A 17,861-nucleotide genomic window follows, 5' to 3' on the forward strand; every position below is an offset into this window, starting at 1 on the left:
GAATGTGGAATGGTGTTCTCGCGAATGTCTTCTTCCAAATTACAGCCAAAATAAGCGCATTTGCAATCACTGCCACCGGCGATAAAACAGCAAGGATAGTAGCAGTTGAGAAAACAAGTTTGTAGTAATTTGATTCCATCTCAAGGCTATTTTCATCCTCTGAGTTACAAGGAGTGGAAACATTTTGTCGAGGGGAGAAAGTCGTGTTACTGAACATGGTCTATCTTAATTCGTGTACGAACGTTGAAAGATTTGTTTGGGTTTGTTTCTCTCAATGAGGTTGAACACAGAAGGACAGCTCTTTACTCTTTGTCAGTTTTGTTGCTATTTTCAACTGAAAGTAGTGTGAATGATATATGGATCACCCGGTGACATTTCAATGATTACTGCTGACTGTTTTTTTATAAAATTAATTTTTCATTCAACTTTTTTTGATTGTTTTTTCATGTACTGAACATATGTTTGATTTCTTACAAGTAATTACCTTTTTCTAAGTATACTCACTAAATTAATTTTAACCATGCGTCTCTTTTAGTCCATGTCTAGCTCTCACTTATTAACAGTGCGAACAGGGTGTGTGTTTACAACGAAACAAAAAAGTTGTTTTGTTCCAGTTGTTAGAACCTATTTCAATGTCAAACGTTTCACCTGCTTCCTTTTTAACTCGGAAAATTCCGAGTTTTGGCGAGTGGGCCGATTTCACTCCTTCCATCCTTCACTCCTTCCCTCGATTCCTGTAAACCTTTTAATTGAATTAATTAATTAATATCAAATTGAATTAATCAATTAATCTTGTGAAGCGAGTAGGGGGCTGGGTAAAATGCGAGCCATATCTGTGTTACTTTATATGGAGTACACAAGTGCTATATATTTGTTTATGAAAACCCAAAGTTTTCCTTGTGGTATGCATTCTTTCAGGCGTAGACTCAAGCACACGGAATTTTGTGCTGAACGCATGCGCATATATGAAGTACACAAAGGCTATATATTTTCACCAAATCTTACTGAGAACTGGTTAAAACTCAACAAAATTGGGGTTTTGATTTATCGCCGAGTATTTCCGAAAAAAAATTCGATGGTACTAGAAAAGAGTTAAATTTGAATAAAATATTCATCTATAAGCCGAGGCCGAGCGATCATCATGATCAACAAACGAAAATTATTAGCAAGTGTTTGTAAGTTATTCTTGGTCATTACCTTTTATTTAAGTGGCGGCTCTTTAAAAACCATTTGGTTTAATGAAGCAACGTTAGGAATGAAGTTTTTATTCGCCTTTTCTTTGATATTTAGGCTGATTCTCGTCGTCCATCGGCTCGCTCTGGAATATTATTTATTTTGTCGGCGTACTGTGATCGTCTTTTGAACTGACGAGGGCATTCGAAATCCCGCATGTCTTAAACAATTTCCTTGCAATCTCTTCTACAATAATTATTTCTGCCTGAGACTGTTCCTGAGACTGAGTCTGTTCCTTTCCTTCTGTTCCTTTCCTTAAAGTTTAGTTAAATTGCAGAATCACTGCTAACGTGACCTTTCAAGAGAAGAAGGGTCAGGAATCGATCTCTTTGGCTTGTTGTGGCGACACCAGAAACTGACCAATCAGAAGCATCTGTTCCCACGCGCTTGGTAAACATTGTAACACGATCTGACAGAAATAGGCTCGATGTGATATTCTTGTTCGAAACCAAAAAGTTATAATACCACGACTTCTCTGCTAAAAGAAACCACTCCAGTAGAGTTTGATTGGATTCAGAGTACTAGACAAATACTGGTAACAGCACATGTTTCGTTTTGATGACATTTAAAGTTCACCCGCTTGATCTGCTTGATCTTTTCGCTAGCAACTTGGCGAATTGCGACGAACTGAAGATTTACTGAATCATCAGGAATCATCCTGTATTCTCTGGCGATTTTGCAGTTGTTCTGAACTGTCTCTACCTCGGCAACAACTTTCAATTTGAAGGTTTAGTTGTTTTAAAACCAGTAGCTTTTGGCATGATGATCGATAACCGCTTAATTCTTCAGAAGAATGCGTGATTGTTTGAGATGGGATTAAAGGACTGCAGTCTTAATCTTAGATCAGTCTTAGATCTTAAAGGACTGCAGTCCAAAAACCTACAATTTTACGTATTTATAGGCCAAAAATGAAGAAAAATTAATCTTTAAATGAGCAACAAGCGCGATCGTATTCTATCAGCGAATAGAAAAGAGTGGGAGAACCAATCAGATTCGCGGATTTTCAATAGAACACGGTTGAGTTTCTACTAAATACATTTACAATACATTGATTTCTCAATCTCTATTCTGAAAGCTGTACATAACTCAATGAAGGTAGTTAATTTCCCCAATGTTTAGACGAAATCCATTTCACTCACAATTGAATGTAAATATACGCTATTTACAAAAATATATATTAAACTTTCAATATCACTAAGTTGCTAATTAATATTTACCTTTTGTGCAGTGCTTGTGCAATATAAACCGACAGTGAATAATATCTCATTTGAAATCGATACAAAAAATCATGGTTTGTCAATATGTCTCACAAATCACATTTTAAATCATTCCTTGATTACTTCCACTGGCAAATTACAAATTGGCAAATTGCCTAACATAGCCCAGTGATTGCTTAATATTGAAATATTTAATAAAGCAACTCTTTTCTAGAATCGACGTTGGATTTTTTTTTCGTTTTCAAAATCTGTTAATATTCACAGTTAGGACACAATATTATCATGTAAAATTCTAGTTGTCCTTGCAAAGTAATTGCTTAAGCAATTGCCTCACTCCATTACGAATATCATTCATCCTCCAGATGTAAATAAGAGGATTAAGTGAAGAAGACAGAAGCCAAAACATTAAAAATATCCTATACATTAAGGGTAACACACTGAATGATGATATGAAAAGAGAAAAGATCCGACCATTACAACAGAAGGCACATAGCTTATATAAAAAATTACTAAAATATACAATACTGTAATTACAGATTTCTTATATTTCGCCAAGTTTATTGCTGGTCGACCAAAATTCTGAGGCGGTTCGCTACCTTGAATCGACTGTTGGTGGTGGCGAATAATTCGATAAACTTTAAAGTAAGCGATCGATGTGGTTGGAAGACAAACCAGTAAAATGACAAACCCTGTAGTGTAGTAGAAGGTTTCAGGATTTCCATTTAAGAAATTTAATAATCGGAATACTGCAAATGGTATCACAAGAAGCGATACTATTGTGACGATGATGCAAGTACGGCGCACGGTCAGCAAAGATCAACGAGTCATGTGCAGCCATCTTTCGATTGACATAAGTGTGATTAGTATTATAGTTAAAGTGGAAAAGTACGATGCACTGCCTTCCATAATAACTCACGAACTGCGAAGGAGCATGAGCTGTTTCTTGGCTGCCTGGGATTTTTCCAAACAAATCAATTCGGCTGTAACATGAAAAGGCTGAGTGACGAGTCCTGTGCAAAGATCAGTAAACGCCAAGCCGCATAGAAGAATGTAGGAAGGAGTTCTAAGTGACTGGTTCTTCCAAATTGCAGCCATAGTCAAAGCATTTCCTATCACTGCCACCGGAGAAAAAATGGCGATGACAATTGTAGTTGTGAGAGTTACTGCATAAAAAGAAACAGAAGTCACATCTTCTGTTGCCCAGGAGCAAAATCTCATCGAGCCATTTGTAAGCGGGGACGAAACCGTCACGTTGTCGAACATAGCGGCATCAAATGTTAACTGGTAGGAACTGTCAGTTTAATACAATGTGCAAGTTTCACCAGTATTCCTAAAAGAATGCAATTATATAGTGAAAAATTGATGCCTTATAATCATAATAAATTAATTTTTTATGATATCACTGAAAGACGAGAGTATTGAGGGAAATGCGTACCTGAGAGTTATATATCAACGATCCTAAATTGACCGCTGTGCTATCATGTGACATGGTTTACATTCCACCTGAAGTTACAATTGACCAAAGTTCTACCAATTGATCACATGAAGAAATAATCTGACAACCGCAAAGATGCTCAAAACAAGGTTTTAAACACTGTTTTGTGGTGATGCGTGAGCTTTCGCACATTGGACGATATAATCTGGCAAATAGTTTCTGCAGCTGCTTAAATACAGCCACGCCACTGAGCAAACAATACAAAGCTTGTGATAACGGCTATTATAATTATATATCTGTAGAATCGAAGGAAAAACAGAAGAAACTTAAGTGAATATTGCAGAACACTTGGTTACTTTACACAGCTTCGAGCGCGTCACTAATAAGAACTTAGAACTAATTAACGTTTAAAAAGGAAATAAAGAAATTATTGACCAATAAGCTGACAGTTTCTAACGGCCACTTCGATAATATCTACGAAAACCAGGTCTACTTTTAAAGTTTTAATTATTATTGTTAGTGGAATTTTACTAATGGATCATAAGAAGAAATTATGCGACATTAGCAAACTGATAAAAAACACCTACGTAATTATAAACTCATAGATTTAAACATTGATAATAAGAACAAAAGACTGAACGTTATTTTCAAAAACTACCTTTGACGCGTTTTCTTTGGCAACGTTATTTACCACCGAAGACGGGCTTTTGCCTGAAACGTCGGATTTCTTTTATTTTTTTTTAATCAATTTTTGCACTCTCATACCTATTTCATTTCACTGATAAATTTGAAGCCCAGCAGCCTAGTTTACCAGAGGACGATTAACGTTTATTCTGTATTGGTCTGTTAACATTAAACAGTTTGTGTTTTCTATTTTTGTCGGGCGTCGTAGAAAAAAAAATTAGGCAAAACTTCAAGTGGATGCTAGACAACGAAGGAATCAAGCTTCATTTTTGCTTACATTGTTTATATGTAATCTCTTGGCATGATGTTTCCCCCTCGTTTCACGCTGTATTTTGCATATTTATGTTCATCTCGCAGGTGCAAAAAGAATTGTCACATTCTGATTGGTTGTTCCTTTGTAAACTTAAGACTAACCCATGAACTCTGCTTGGGTATAACTTTAGTTAGGCTGTATTGCTTTGGATCACCGAGGCGTCACTTTTGTAACTATAGTTAGAATGAACAGAGAAGCGGTCACATCACCGAAATAGCTAACTATAGATATAGTTATCCCCATCGTAACTATAGTTAGTAGCCTAGATGTCACCGCAGCCATTAGCTATTTTAATTACATCTTAGTTGGATGTAGCCTATCTAATATATGCTAGGGCATATTGTATTAAAAGATAACGAATTATGTAAATTGAAGTTTGTAAGGCGAAAACTCGAAAGCCTGGATTTATCTATGGATAACCTTTTGTGAAAACAACAGAGTACATAAAGAAATCTGTTAAATATATATATTCCATTTTTATTTAATATTCCATTGTTCTGGTTAAAGATGGAACTGTTTGGACTAAAATAGGACCAATGCCTCCAGCTTAATTCGGACATTATAAGGAAAGTCAGCTGCTGGCCATAAAATCCAATGTTTTCTTATAAAAACTTTTTGTGATGTTAAATTTTATCGAGGAACTAACTCTTTGTGCAATACAAACTGTAATGATAGAAGATAAATCTTTCCCGGGCACTTACATTGAATAATAGGGTGTTAACATGTCCTTGCAGGAGAGCCGGAAAGCAGCAGGGAAAGAAGGGGTGTTTTAAATCTTCTTCAAGAAAAATAATTGCATAGAAATCATACAATAACGACTGCCGAGATTTTTAATTAAAAAAGAGGGAAGATATATCCGTTTCATTAATTGTTTGTCTTTTCCTAAGCAGTAATAATTAAATTGGTATTGACAAGAATATCTCTTTGTGCAAGAGTCCGCAATGTGCACTTTCGAAATTTAATTTCTTTTTTGAGCACCCGACCGTTTATATGAATTACCACCAAAACAATCAGAACTTATCGGGTAATTGCCCTGTAGAGAAATATATTGCGGAACCTTTCGAAAGCTGCGATCAACTAGCTTGATCTGTTGCAAGACTAGTAACGAAACCAGGTATAGTTCCATCCTACAGGACAGCTAAGCCTGGATAAAGAGCATTCATGGTCGCCGGCCCTCTGTACTGTATTGCTAACATGTCTAGTAATTCGACTATTTCTCCTACTTATGATGCTTTAAAGTTTTGTTACATCGGAGGTGTCGTTAGAGATAACAGCTTTACTTTGTACACGATGGATCTTATAACGTCAGTTATAACCGCCATTTTATCACCGGTGGCAGCGGTGGGGAATGCTTTGGTTTTGGCGGCGATTTGGAAGAACCAGACTCTTAGAACACCTTCCTACATTATTCTGTGCGGTTTGGCTTTCACTGATCTTTGTACAGGACTTTTCACACAGCCTTTTTATGTTGCAGGCAGATTGATCTGCTTGGAATCATCGCAGGAAACGAATGATACCAAGCTACTCGTCTTGCCTTATGTGACAGCCATTGCTGCTGGCTGTGCATCTTACTTTAATTCTTTAACTTTATTACTTGTAACGCTTATGTCCATCGAGAGATGGTTGCACATGACTCGTCGGCCACTGCTCACCGTGCGCCGTTGCTGTTTTTTCGTGGCTATTATATCGGTCCTTTTGATACCAATTGTTGTAAATCGTTTGGTGAACATCTTAAAGCAAAGTTTCGACCTTGTTTCGCAGTCAGTTTTCTTCATTATTTTACTGTTTTGTATTATCACCACACCAATTGCTTATTTCAAAGTTTTCAAAGTCATTCGTCGCCATCAACAGCAAGTAAATGACTCGTCTCAAAATTTTGGTCAACCGGCGATCAACTTGGCAAAGTACAAGAAATCCGTGTTTACGATCCTGTATGTATTAGTTTTACTTTTTGTAAGTGTTTTGCCCCTTCTCTTATTTGTTGGACTTGCGATATTTAAGTACAATCTATCTGATTTACAGTTAGTCTTTCTTATAGCTATGATGTCTTCTTTCCTATCATCCTCCCTCAACCCTCTTATTTACCTCTGGAGAATTAACGATATTCGTAACGGAGTGAGACAATTGCTGAATCAACTTTTCTGCAAAGATAGCTAGAAAGTCATCTAACTGATGACTTTCGTAACGTAACGTACATGTACAGAGAGCGGCATTCTGTAGAAAATACAACCTTAGCATGTTTTATTGTGAAGAAGGAACCACTAATGACAATGAATGGAAGTCATCTAGAGAAGGAGGGTCGAATCGATAATTACATTATCAAAGAAGTGGAAGTGTAAAAGATGCGGTTATTCATCTTGATCGTTAGCAACCATTCTTGTCTAGCTTCAGTCTTTATTACTTCTTTGGTGATTTTCCACACTACAAAACGTATTAAATAGGGTTCCCTTCAGTTTGAAAGGGATTTTCGTACATGAGATAAATCTTCAAATAAGGTTCCGGCAAAGCCGGTGTGACACTTTTGTGTGACACTTTGACTCTCTGCAGGAGAGTCAAACTGGCAGGAAGAAGGATCTTTCATTTTTCTTTACGAAAAATAAATAAATTGGATAAAAATTTTATTATAACGACTGTCGGGTTATTATCGAAAGGGAAGGAGACTATATCATTTCCATTAATTTTCTTTCTTTTCCTAAGCATACGAGTATAATTAAAGTGGTATTGACAAAAAACCTCTTTGTCCAAGAGGACTACAATGCATGGCTTTTGAAAACTAACTTCTTTGGCCCAACTTTCAATTAAAATACGCTTTCGCAACTATTACACTAATTGGATGTACCTAGTGGAGAAATATATTGCAGAACCTCCTACAGATGATGCTTTATATCTTTGTTACCATGGAGGTGTCGTAAGAAACAGCAGCTTTACTTTGTACGGGATAACTTTTTCAACTTCAGTCGTCATCGCCATTTTGTCACCGATAGCAGTAGTGTGAAACATTTTGATAATAGCGGTAATTTGGAGGAACTAGATCCTCCGAGAACCTTCCTACATTCTCCTGTGTGGATTGGCTTTACTGATCTTTAACGCTTTAATGTTACTTGTAACGGTTATGTCCATCGAAAGATGGCTGCACATGACTCGTCGGTCACCGCTCACCGTGCGCTGTAGCTGTTTCGTCGTGGCTATAATATCGATCCTTTAATACCAATGATAACAGTTCGTTTGGTGTACATTTTAAAGCAAATTTCCGACCTTATTTGTCGCCATCAACAGCAAGTCACAGCAAATGACTCGTCGCAAAATTTTGGTCAACCGGCGATCAACTTGGCAAAATACAAGTAATCCGTGTTTACATTCCTGTGTATTTTTTAGCATTACTTTTTCTAAGTGTTTTGCCCCTCCTCTTATTTGTTGGACTTTCACTGTTTAAGTACAATCCGTTAGATTTACAGGAAGTTTTCCATATAGCTATTATGTCTTCGTTTCTATCATCTTCTCTCGACCCTCTTATTTACCTTTGGAGGATGAACGATATTCGTATCGAAGTGATGCAATTGCTAAATCGACTTCTCTGCAAAAATACATAGAAACTCATCTAACTGACTTGTGTAACGTGACTTACTTGTAACGAGCTCGAGAGTGGTATTCTGTAGAAAATACAACTTGTGCATGTTTTATTGGGAAGAACGAAACCACTAATGACAAATAATGGAAGTAATATAGGGAAGAAGGAGGGTAGAATCGATAATAACATTAACTAAGAAGTGGAAGTAAAATATTTTTCTTCCAAAGTATCTTTAAACAAATAAGTATTTGGTACAACTAATCTATTAACATTATTATTGTATTATTGTGCAAAAATTAACAAAGTGAAAGTGCGATTAAAAAAGTGTATTATAGTATGATACAGTGCAGGACCCATACTAGTGTATTTGTTCTAATAATAAATAAGAAAATTATGTATAATATATATGAATATGTGACAATCCCCATTTCTGATTATTGCAGATAATGAGACCTGTTGTTTTGAAAATAATTTTAATGAAATTAAATAATTTTAACAACTAATGAACTTTAATAATTTTGATTACTTAAATGAACTTTAATGAGCTTTCATCCATTTGCTTTAAAGTACAATAACCCTTTTAGCATTGTTATTTATAACTTTTTTCCCAGGCCCAAACTATATACTCTTAGCTATCTACAAATGACCAGCACGTATAAATTGAATATATGACACATGGTTAATATTCTGCACTCAGTTAATATGAATTCCATAAGGACCTCACCACACCAGTAAGACATAATAATCGGGCACGTGGTTAATATGCTGCACTCAGATAATATGAGTTACATAGTGAACTCACCACCCTAGTAAGACATAATAGTCGGGCACGTGTTTAATATGCTGCACTCAGCTAATATGAGTTCCATAGGAAACTTACCACCCTAGTAAGACATAAAAATCGAGCACGTGGTTAATATTGCTGCACTCTGATAATATAAGTTCTATAGGGAACTCACCACCCTACTAAGATATAATAATCGGGCACGTGGTTAATATGCTGCACTCAGATGATATGCGTTTCATAAGAAACTCACCACCCTAGTAAGACATAATAATCGGGCACGTGTTTAATATGCAGCACTCAGCTAATATGAGTTACATAGGGAACTCAAAACCCGATTAAGACATAAAAATCGGGCACGTGGTTTATATGCTGCTCTCAGATAATATGAGTTTCATAGGGAACTCACCACCCTAGTAAGACATAATAATCGGGCAAGTGTTTGATATATATTGCTACAGTCAGATAATATGAGATCCATAACGAACTCACTACACTAGTAAGTCATAATAATCGGGTACGTGGTTAATATGCTGCACTCAGATAATTCGAGCTCCATAGCGAACTCACAACTTTAGTAAGACATAATAATCGGGTACGTGGTTAATATGCTGCACGCAGAAAATATGAAAATCATTAACCTAGTAAGATGTAAAAATCGGGCACGTGGTTAATATACTTCACTTAGATAATATGAGTTCCATAGGGAACTCACCACCCTGGTAAGACATAATAATCGGGCACGTGGTTAATATGCTACACTCAGATAACATTAATTCCATAGGGAACTCACCACCCTAGCAAGATATAATTATCGGGCACGTGGTTAATATGTTACACTCAGAAAATATGAGTTCCATAGGGAACTCACCACCCAAGACAGACATAATAATCGGGCACGTGGTTAATATGCTGCACTCAAATAATACGAGTTCCATAGGGAACTCACCACCCTAGTAAGACATAATAATCGGGCACGTGGTTAATATGCTGCACTCAGGTAATGAGTCCTTTGCCTAGACCGTTTAGCACCAATCTACATAGTAAAATGCACGAAGGAGTTCTGAGAGACGAGTTTCTCCACATTACCACCAAAATCGTAGTATTTCCCGATTTCCCGCCACTGCTAGCGGTGGCATGATGGCGACCATAATGGAAATTGAGAGTGTCGCTGCCCTAACAGCAGTACTGTGATTTCGTGGAACACCGTCAATGTTGCAAAAGTTAAATTCGATAGAACGAAAATAAGGCAAACAAGTGGTATTATTGCACATAATTACTGCTTTTTCAGAACGATTTCGGCGATTGTTAAAGAGCAAAAATGAGCAAGCGAGCCAGCAAAGAGGGATTCTCCACTAATATTTCGAATTATCTTCTTTATTATTTGAGTGAATTTTTGATTGGTCCAAAAAAAATTATATTACTGCAAGAACGATGACCTTGATTTCAGTTCTGATATCTTATCAGTGCTATCTACATGCAGGTAGTAATCCAAGGCTAGTATTGTACGAAAAGGATTTTTTTATTAAGTTGATCTCATTTGCTATGTCATAAAATAACTCTTTTACAGTGTGAGTTATTTATTTTTCAGGAAGGTTCTTCTTTGACTCGAAGATTAATTTATGGTTCAAAACAAACAAAAACAGATATTCAATAGCTTCAAAATGACAGCGATATTAAAATTAATTACTTGTACTATTTCATATATTTCAAGTTGACAATTGACAAAGGTACCTCAAGTCATTTTATATTTGCTATATTGACGGTAACAACCTCGCTTTTCTCAAAACGATTTTAATGAACTTTTTTCCCATTGCTTTGTGCCCTTTAGAGCAGTGTGATTAATGACGTTTTTGATTGATGTATTTCATAAACACTGCTGCAACAAAGTGGCCCCAACCCCATTTCTGATTATTGCAGATAATGAGAACTTCCGTTGTTTTGAAAATAATTTTAATGAGTTTTCATCCATTTGCTTTAAAGTTCAATAACCCTTTTAGCAGTGTTATTTATAACTTTATTTCCAGGCACAAACTAATATACTCACAGCTATCTAAAGATGATCACGACCACAAACTGAATATATATTTTAATGGGACCATAATGACAGTATAGCTGCAAGGATTTTTCGAAAGTAATTTCAAAAATAATGATAATATAATAGTAATAATTTTAATTAATTTTCACCCTATTTGCTTTCAAAAACAATTCTTAATTCATTTTCTAAAATAGGAAAGTGAAATAAGGAAATTTTATTTGTTCACCAGATTATAAGTCTTCAGCCTAAGCTAAACATCGTTTTAAAAAAGGATTTTAATTAAGAAACAAGAACAAAACATTCCTCACTGTATTTACGCTAACAACAAAGAATGGTCGAAAGCATGCAGTACATTCCTTTCGTTAAATTAAAATAAATTGATTCCAGTGACAAACGTGTGAAAAGCAGAACAATAATACACAGTTCTGCAGCTGACTGTTGACATAACGTTAGTTTAGTTGGGTTTGAAATATTTATAAGTATTTGATCATAACATCCCAAGGGTTGAATTTTAATTGAAATCAACCCAAGAATCTTGTTTTTGTCGAAAGGTTTTAAATGGAGCCCGCTGAAGCCATGGCAAATTTGACGACTTGCTCTCAGCCAACAGATTATTACTCCGCTTGTAGTTTAAACGTCGAGGGAAGAAAATGCCATGTTTATTTATGCGCATTATCTTTCTCGACTTGCACCATCATCGCTGTATTATCACCGGTGGCGGTTGCAGGAAATGCGATGATTTTGGCGGCAATTTGGAAGAAGACGTTTGTGAGAACACCATTCCATATTCTTCTTAGTGGATTAGCGTTCACTGATCTGTGCACAGGACTCATCGCCCAACCTTTCTTTGTTGTGAACACCTTTTGGTACTCAGCAAACTTGGGGATTGCCAGGGAAAAGCCAGTACTCGTTATGACACTGCGAATAATTGGCGAAGTGAGTGACACATATTCTGTTGCCGTCACAATTCTTCTTATAACCCTTATGTCCATTGAACGATGGCTGCACATGTCTCGACGATCCTTGGTTACATCGCGTCGTGGATGTCTTACTGTTGGCGTACTGTTGCTCCTACCCGTTCCTCTTGTTGTTTCTCGCGTTTTAGGTGGAACCATTAACGAAAATTATGTAGATGGGTGGTGGAATACTGCAATAGTTACGCTAATGCTTTCTTGTTATATTACCACAGCATTCGCCTACTTTCAAGTTTACCGAATTATTCGTCAGCACCAGCAGCAAGTACAAGCACATGAAACATCTCAGAATTTTGGACGACAAGCAATAGACCTGGCGAAATACAAGAGATCTGTGGCCTCGATGTTGTATATCCTTTTGTTGTTTTCTCTGTGTTTCTTACCTCTTACTGTCTCTGCTGGAGTGGCTCTTATTTTAGGTTACATTCCAGAACTATATGCGGTCAGTATATTGACATTGTTGCTTTTATTTTTGTCTTCTTCACTCAACCCATGTCTTTACGTTTGGAGAATGAATGACATTCGTAATGGAGTCAAACAGTTATTTTGTCGGTAAAGCTAAAAATATGTCAAAAAACTCATTAATGTTAGTTCACTGTGCTCATTCCTGAATCGATTTTAAAACAAGGTTTCATTTTGTAGGTCACGGATTACAAAATGGCATTAAAAAATTCTTGTAGTAGTTTTTGGGGTACGATTATCCCTCACCGTAAAATGTAAATAAAAATTAAAATCTGCGTCTTGATAGACATTTTTTGAGGGTAAAGATTTTTAAAAGCGACATTTCGCATAGTAGCCCTTTAATTCTTTATGTTTAATGACCTCTGCTTTGATGTAAATATGTAAATGAATCCATATGTTAGAAATTGCATTAAAACTGTACTGTTTGTTCGCTAAGTAACTGTGAACTTATTTTACGGGACTTTACGTTCGCAATGTGCGCTAATAGGGACTTTAAGATATGGCAAATACGAAGGACGGAATGAACATGTGGACTAAAAAGGGTTGCTTATAGCCATCCCCCCCCCCCCCCTCTTAAAATATCCTCGAGGGATATACAGTAGTGGCTACCACTTTCCTCTCCAGCTACGTTTTTCTGATATGCCATTAACAAATGTGGACAACATCTCAGTTTCGTTTTCAGTTGACTGAAATATATTCTATAATACAAGGGACCTAGAAACTGCAAGCTTCCATACGAGAATTAAATAAATAAAATAAATCCTCATTATTTTACGAGGGTAGCACGTAACAGTATTTCGACTGACAAACCTGTGGCCCTCGGATTTCCGATCGAATTGGAATTTAGTAGTGTTGATTTTGTGGAGGGAGGAAAACCGGAGAACCCGGGGAAAAACCCTCGGAGCAAGGACGAGAACCAACAACAAACTCAACCCACATATGACGCCGGGTCCAGGAATCGAACCCGGGTCACATTGGTGGGAGGCGAGCGCTCTCACCACTGCGCCACCCCTGCTTCCTCGTTATTTTTTCGTGGGAGCAAATTTTGGTTAACAAGAAGTCGTATTCTGGAACCAGTTTCATTCTGCAAGTTGTATGCTTTCTAAGATGTCTATATAAAGTAAATTTCTTCAAACTGTGTTTTTGTTGGTGTTGAATAAAAACCCATATTCTAAATCAAATCTAAACTTCATTTAATCAATCAGCCCAATATGTTTCATTCCTTCACAGAATATCTTCTGATAATATTTATGCATTGCAAAGCACACAAGTGTTGAGGATAAGGAGAAGCAGCAATTAAGAAATCGCAACGGATCTTGTTGTTTTTGGATTTTTGGATTTCGTGATTGAAAAAGTTTATATTCACCCAATATGGATTTTGCTCTACTTTTAAGTTTTTGTGCGGCACAATTCGTTTATGCTCAATTTTCATATTGAGTCTGCTTTCCAGATCATTTGCAAAGCCGTTTATGCTGAAATCAATTACCGCTCCGTGACAGTAAAGAGTCTACAAACTAAATTAGTTTTCAGCGGAGGTTTTGTCAGAATCAGTTTTTGTCAGCCTGGGCTACCTGTTGATAATAGTGCTGTAATCGAAACAAAGTATATAAAATTAAACCGTAGGAGTCCAACTGTAGCTAAGTTACACTTCCAAAACTGCCTGCTTTTAAAAAAGTGCTTTTCCTTGCAGGTACAGAGTAGTTTATTTCATCAGTTTTTGAGACAGCTGAAGAAATATCGGGCGTCTTTTTAAGGGATAACATGTTAGAAATATGAACGTCAAAAAATAAATTTAAAGAAGTTTTTTATTCTTAAAAATGAATCAAGAGAACAATAATTAAAGTGATTTTTGCATTTCATCTGCTGTGCATCGATAGGACGTGTTGTGACAGCAGTTTATTGATCTTACAACGCCGTTGGTGGCTTGTATATAACATATAGTACAGCGCTTAGCATATACTAATTTCATCACAATCTGATTCTTTAAACAATGTTGATATGCATATTACAATTTTACATATTCCAATATAGAATGGATGCAATTGCACCATACAATAACTAACTACAAAAAATGTATAATCCATTTTTCTTTCCCTATAATGAATAAATTACTAAAAAAAAAAAGTCCTCCAGTTAACATAATTTTCTTTAGCTTTCCCTACAGAACAACTGTTTCATGCCATTACGAATGTCATTCATTCTCCAAATGTAAAGACCTGGATTGAGCGACGAAGACAAAAATAGAAGAACCATCGGCACCCTGATGGCCACAACTGTTTCAAAAGTATTTGGTACGTTTATATAGACCCCACTAGAGATAATAAAAGGAACAACACAAAAAGAAAACAACGCTACAATATACAATATGGAATCTACAGATTTCTTGTACTTCGCCAGGTCTATTGCTTGTCGGCCAAAATTGTGAGATGTTTCGTTAAATTGCACTTGCTGTTGGTGACGACGAATAATTCGGTAAACTTTGAAATAGGCGAATGACGTTGTAAGGAAACATGAGAGCATCAAAGACATAGCCATTATGTAAATATTTCTTGTATAGGTTTCATATACACTCAGTAAAATACGGTAAATAACTGCGGGAATGGGAATCATAAACAGTATGATAACAGCGAAACATCCACGACGCGATGTAACCAAGGATCTTCGAGACATGTGCAGCCAACGTTCAATGGACATGAGTGTTATAAGAAGAATCGTTACGGAAATAAAATAGATGGCACCGCCTTCGCCGATTGTGTCTAAGGTGATATAAAGCAGCGACCTATCGTTCTGTACTGTAGGGTTTGCCACGTACATAAAAGTGGCTGCGGCAGTGAAAGGCTGGGCGATGAGTCCTGTACACAAATCGGTGATCGCTAATCCACTCAGAAGAAAATGGAATGGTGTTCTCGCAAAATTCTTCTTCCAAACTGCTGCCAAAATCAGTGTATTTCCAGCTACTGCCAACGGTGATAAAACAGCGAGAACCGTAGCTGTAGCAAATGCAAGAGTTAACTTTGTCGTGTTCGTACTCGAATGTGCGATGGTAGAATTGTGTGAAGAAGAGGATGTCGTGTTACTATACATGTCTAGCTTTCAAGTCTTATTTTCTGGGTTGAACAGGGTGTGCCTTCGCAACGTAATGAAAAAGTTGTTTTTATTCAAGTACCTAGAACCTATTATTTAAAATGTCAATTGTTTCACCTGCTTACAATTTCTAATTGCTTTTTTATTAATTTTATTTGACCCAGCTTCCTTTTTTTTATTGGAGATGCCTTTTTATGACAATCAATTAACCTTATTGAGAAAATGTACAAACTAAATAAGCGCTATGAAGGAGTTCTGTTTGATATCTTATTGAGCACTTAAGTGTTGGGGCAGTTGTGGGTTTATTTCGCTCTTATTTAGAACGGGCTATTGACAATTAAAATGAACGAAACAGAATATAAGTGAGTGGTCATCGACAGCTCATTTGTAATATGTCCATTTACAAAGGACTGGATTGACACCTTTACTTTCATGTGTTTGCCCTTGCTTTTCTAATTTTCGTTGATAGCCTACCAAACTGCGCTTAACGGTTATGGCAATAAAGTAAGAGAGAAGCCTCTTCGACTTTAATAGCAGGCAAATTGCTGAAATCAGTTGAAATTAGCGGTTGAAAAAATCAAACTTTTAAATTATTCACCCAAGCCTATATTAACCGTAACGTGGAGCTCGTCACGGTGGTTTTGGACGGTTCAGACTTCAATAACTTAATATATATCTTCATGTAATAGATTTCTACATATTCCAATATTGAATAATAAACTACACAAAAAGAGAATCTAAATCTATCCCATTAATGCCCTTTTATAGCTCGCGACGAGAATCTTTGTTGGTAAGTAATTGATGCATGGAAGGTCAATGTGTTCGACTGACTAGCTGTTAGAGACTCGAAGTTTTTTTTTGTCACGCGCTCGTAAAGAGAGAATCTAAGACTATCTTATGTCCTTGTTATTTACAATTTCTTGTGTTCTTATAGTAATGTTTCTAAATGAATAAATCTCAAGACGATAATATTAAGTAAGACCAACAAATTGAAAACAACAGTCTTCGTCGATCGAGGAAATTGGGAAGTTTTGAAAATTATACAATTCCGGTTTCTATTACTTGGTCCAAAACGTGTTGGGTAAATTACTCATAGAAGAAACATTTGATCCTGATTAGTTCACATCATTTTCTTTAGCCATTCTTGGAGAACAACTGTTTCACACCGTTACGAATATCATTCATTCTCCAAACATAGAGACCTGGGTTGAGTGATGAAGACAAAAATAAAAGCACGGACGACATCCTTAAGGCCACAACTGTTTCAAAAGTTATTGGTACATTAACGTACAGTCCAGCCGAGACAATGAAAGGTAAGAAACAAAGAGAAAACAACAAAATGATATACAACATTGAAGCCACAGATTTCTTGTATTTCGCCAGGTCTATTGCTTGTCGGCCAAAATTCTGGGATGTTTCGTTTGCTTGTACTTGCTGTTGGTGATGACGAATAATTCGGCAAACTTTGAAATAGGCGAATGACGTGATAAGATAACAAGAAAACATCAGTATTATAGTCATTATATAAATATTTCCTGTATAGATTTCATTTTCATTCACTAAAACGCGGTAAACAACTGCAGGAATGGGAATTATTAACAGTATGATAACGGTCAAATATCCACATCGCGATGTCACCAAAAATCGTCGAGACATGTGCAGCCATCGTTCAATGGACATCAGTGTTATTAGAAGAACAGTGAGGGAGATAAAGTAAATGGCACTGCTATTGCCGGTTGTGTTTAAAGTGATATAAAGCACCTGCTCTACTCTAGAGTTTGCCACGTACATTAAAGTGGCTGCGGCATAGAAAGGCTGGGCAATAAGTCCTGTGCACAAATCAGTGAACGCTAATCCACTCAGAAGAATATGGAATGGTGTTCTTACAAACGTCTTCTTCCAAATTACCGCCAAAATCAGCGCATTTCCCGCCACTGCCACCGGTGATAAAACAGCGAGAAACGTAGCATTTGCAAATGCAATAGTTAACAAGGCCGTATTCGTACTCCAATCCGTGATGGTAGAATTAGGGTGTGAAGGAGAGAATGTCGTGTTACTGAACATGTCTA

At 36.6% G+C, this 17,861-nt stretch overlaps 3 protein-coding genes across 3 annotated transcripts in view; all 3 read right to left on the reverse strand.

The window, feature by feature from the left end:
• LOC144629503 (uncharacterized) overlaps positions 1–17,861 on the reverse strand; it is a 317,369-nt gene that overhangs the window by 127,089 nt on the left and 172,419 nt on the right. The window lies entirely within an intron of this gene.
• On the reverse strand, positions 14,857–15,792 carry LOC144630902 (uncharacterized). The gene has a single exon (XM_078489265.1). The coding sequence runs from the start codon at positions 15,790–15,792 to the stop codon at positions 14,857–14,859; it is 936 nt and encodes a 311-aa protein (XP_078345391.1).
• LOC144630903 (uncharacterized) lies at positions 16,927–17,856 on the reverse strand. The gene has a single exon (XM_078489266.1). The coding sequence runs from the start codon at positions 17,854–17,856 to the stop codon at positions 16,927–16,929; it is 930 nt and encodes a 309-aa protein (XP_078345392.1).

This window comes from Oculina patagonica, chromosome 11 (genome assembly GCF_052425735.1).
Source record: "Oculina patagonica isolate OP01 chromosome 11, crgOcupat, whole genome shotgun sequence".
Lineage (NCBI taxonomy): Eukaryota > Metazoa > Cnidaria > Anthozoa > Scleractinia > Oculinidae > Oculina > Oculina patagonica.

What these genes read in the sequence shown, in the direction of transcription:
- LOC144630903 (XM_078489266.1), bottom strand. Translation starts at nt 17,856, where the DNA reads ATGTTCAGTAACACGACATTCTCTCCTTCACACCCTAATTCTACCATC.
- LOC144630902 (XM_078489265.1), bottom strand. Translation starts at nt 15,792, where the DNA reads ATGTATAGTAACACGACATCCTCTTCTTCACACAATTCTACCATCGCA.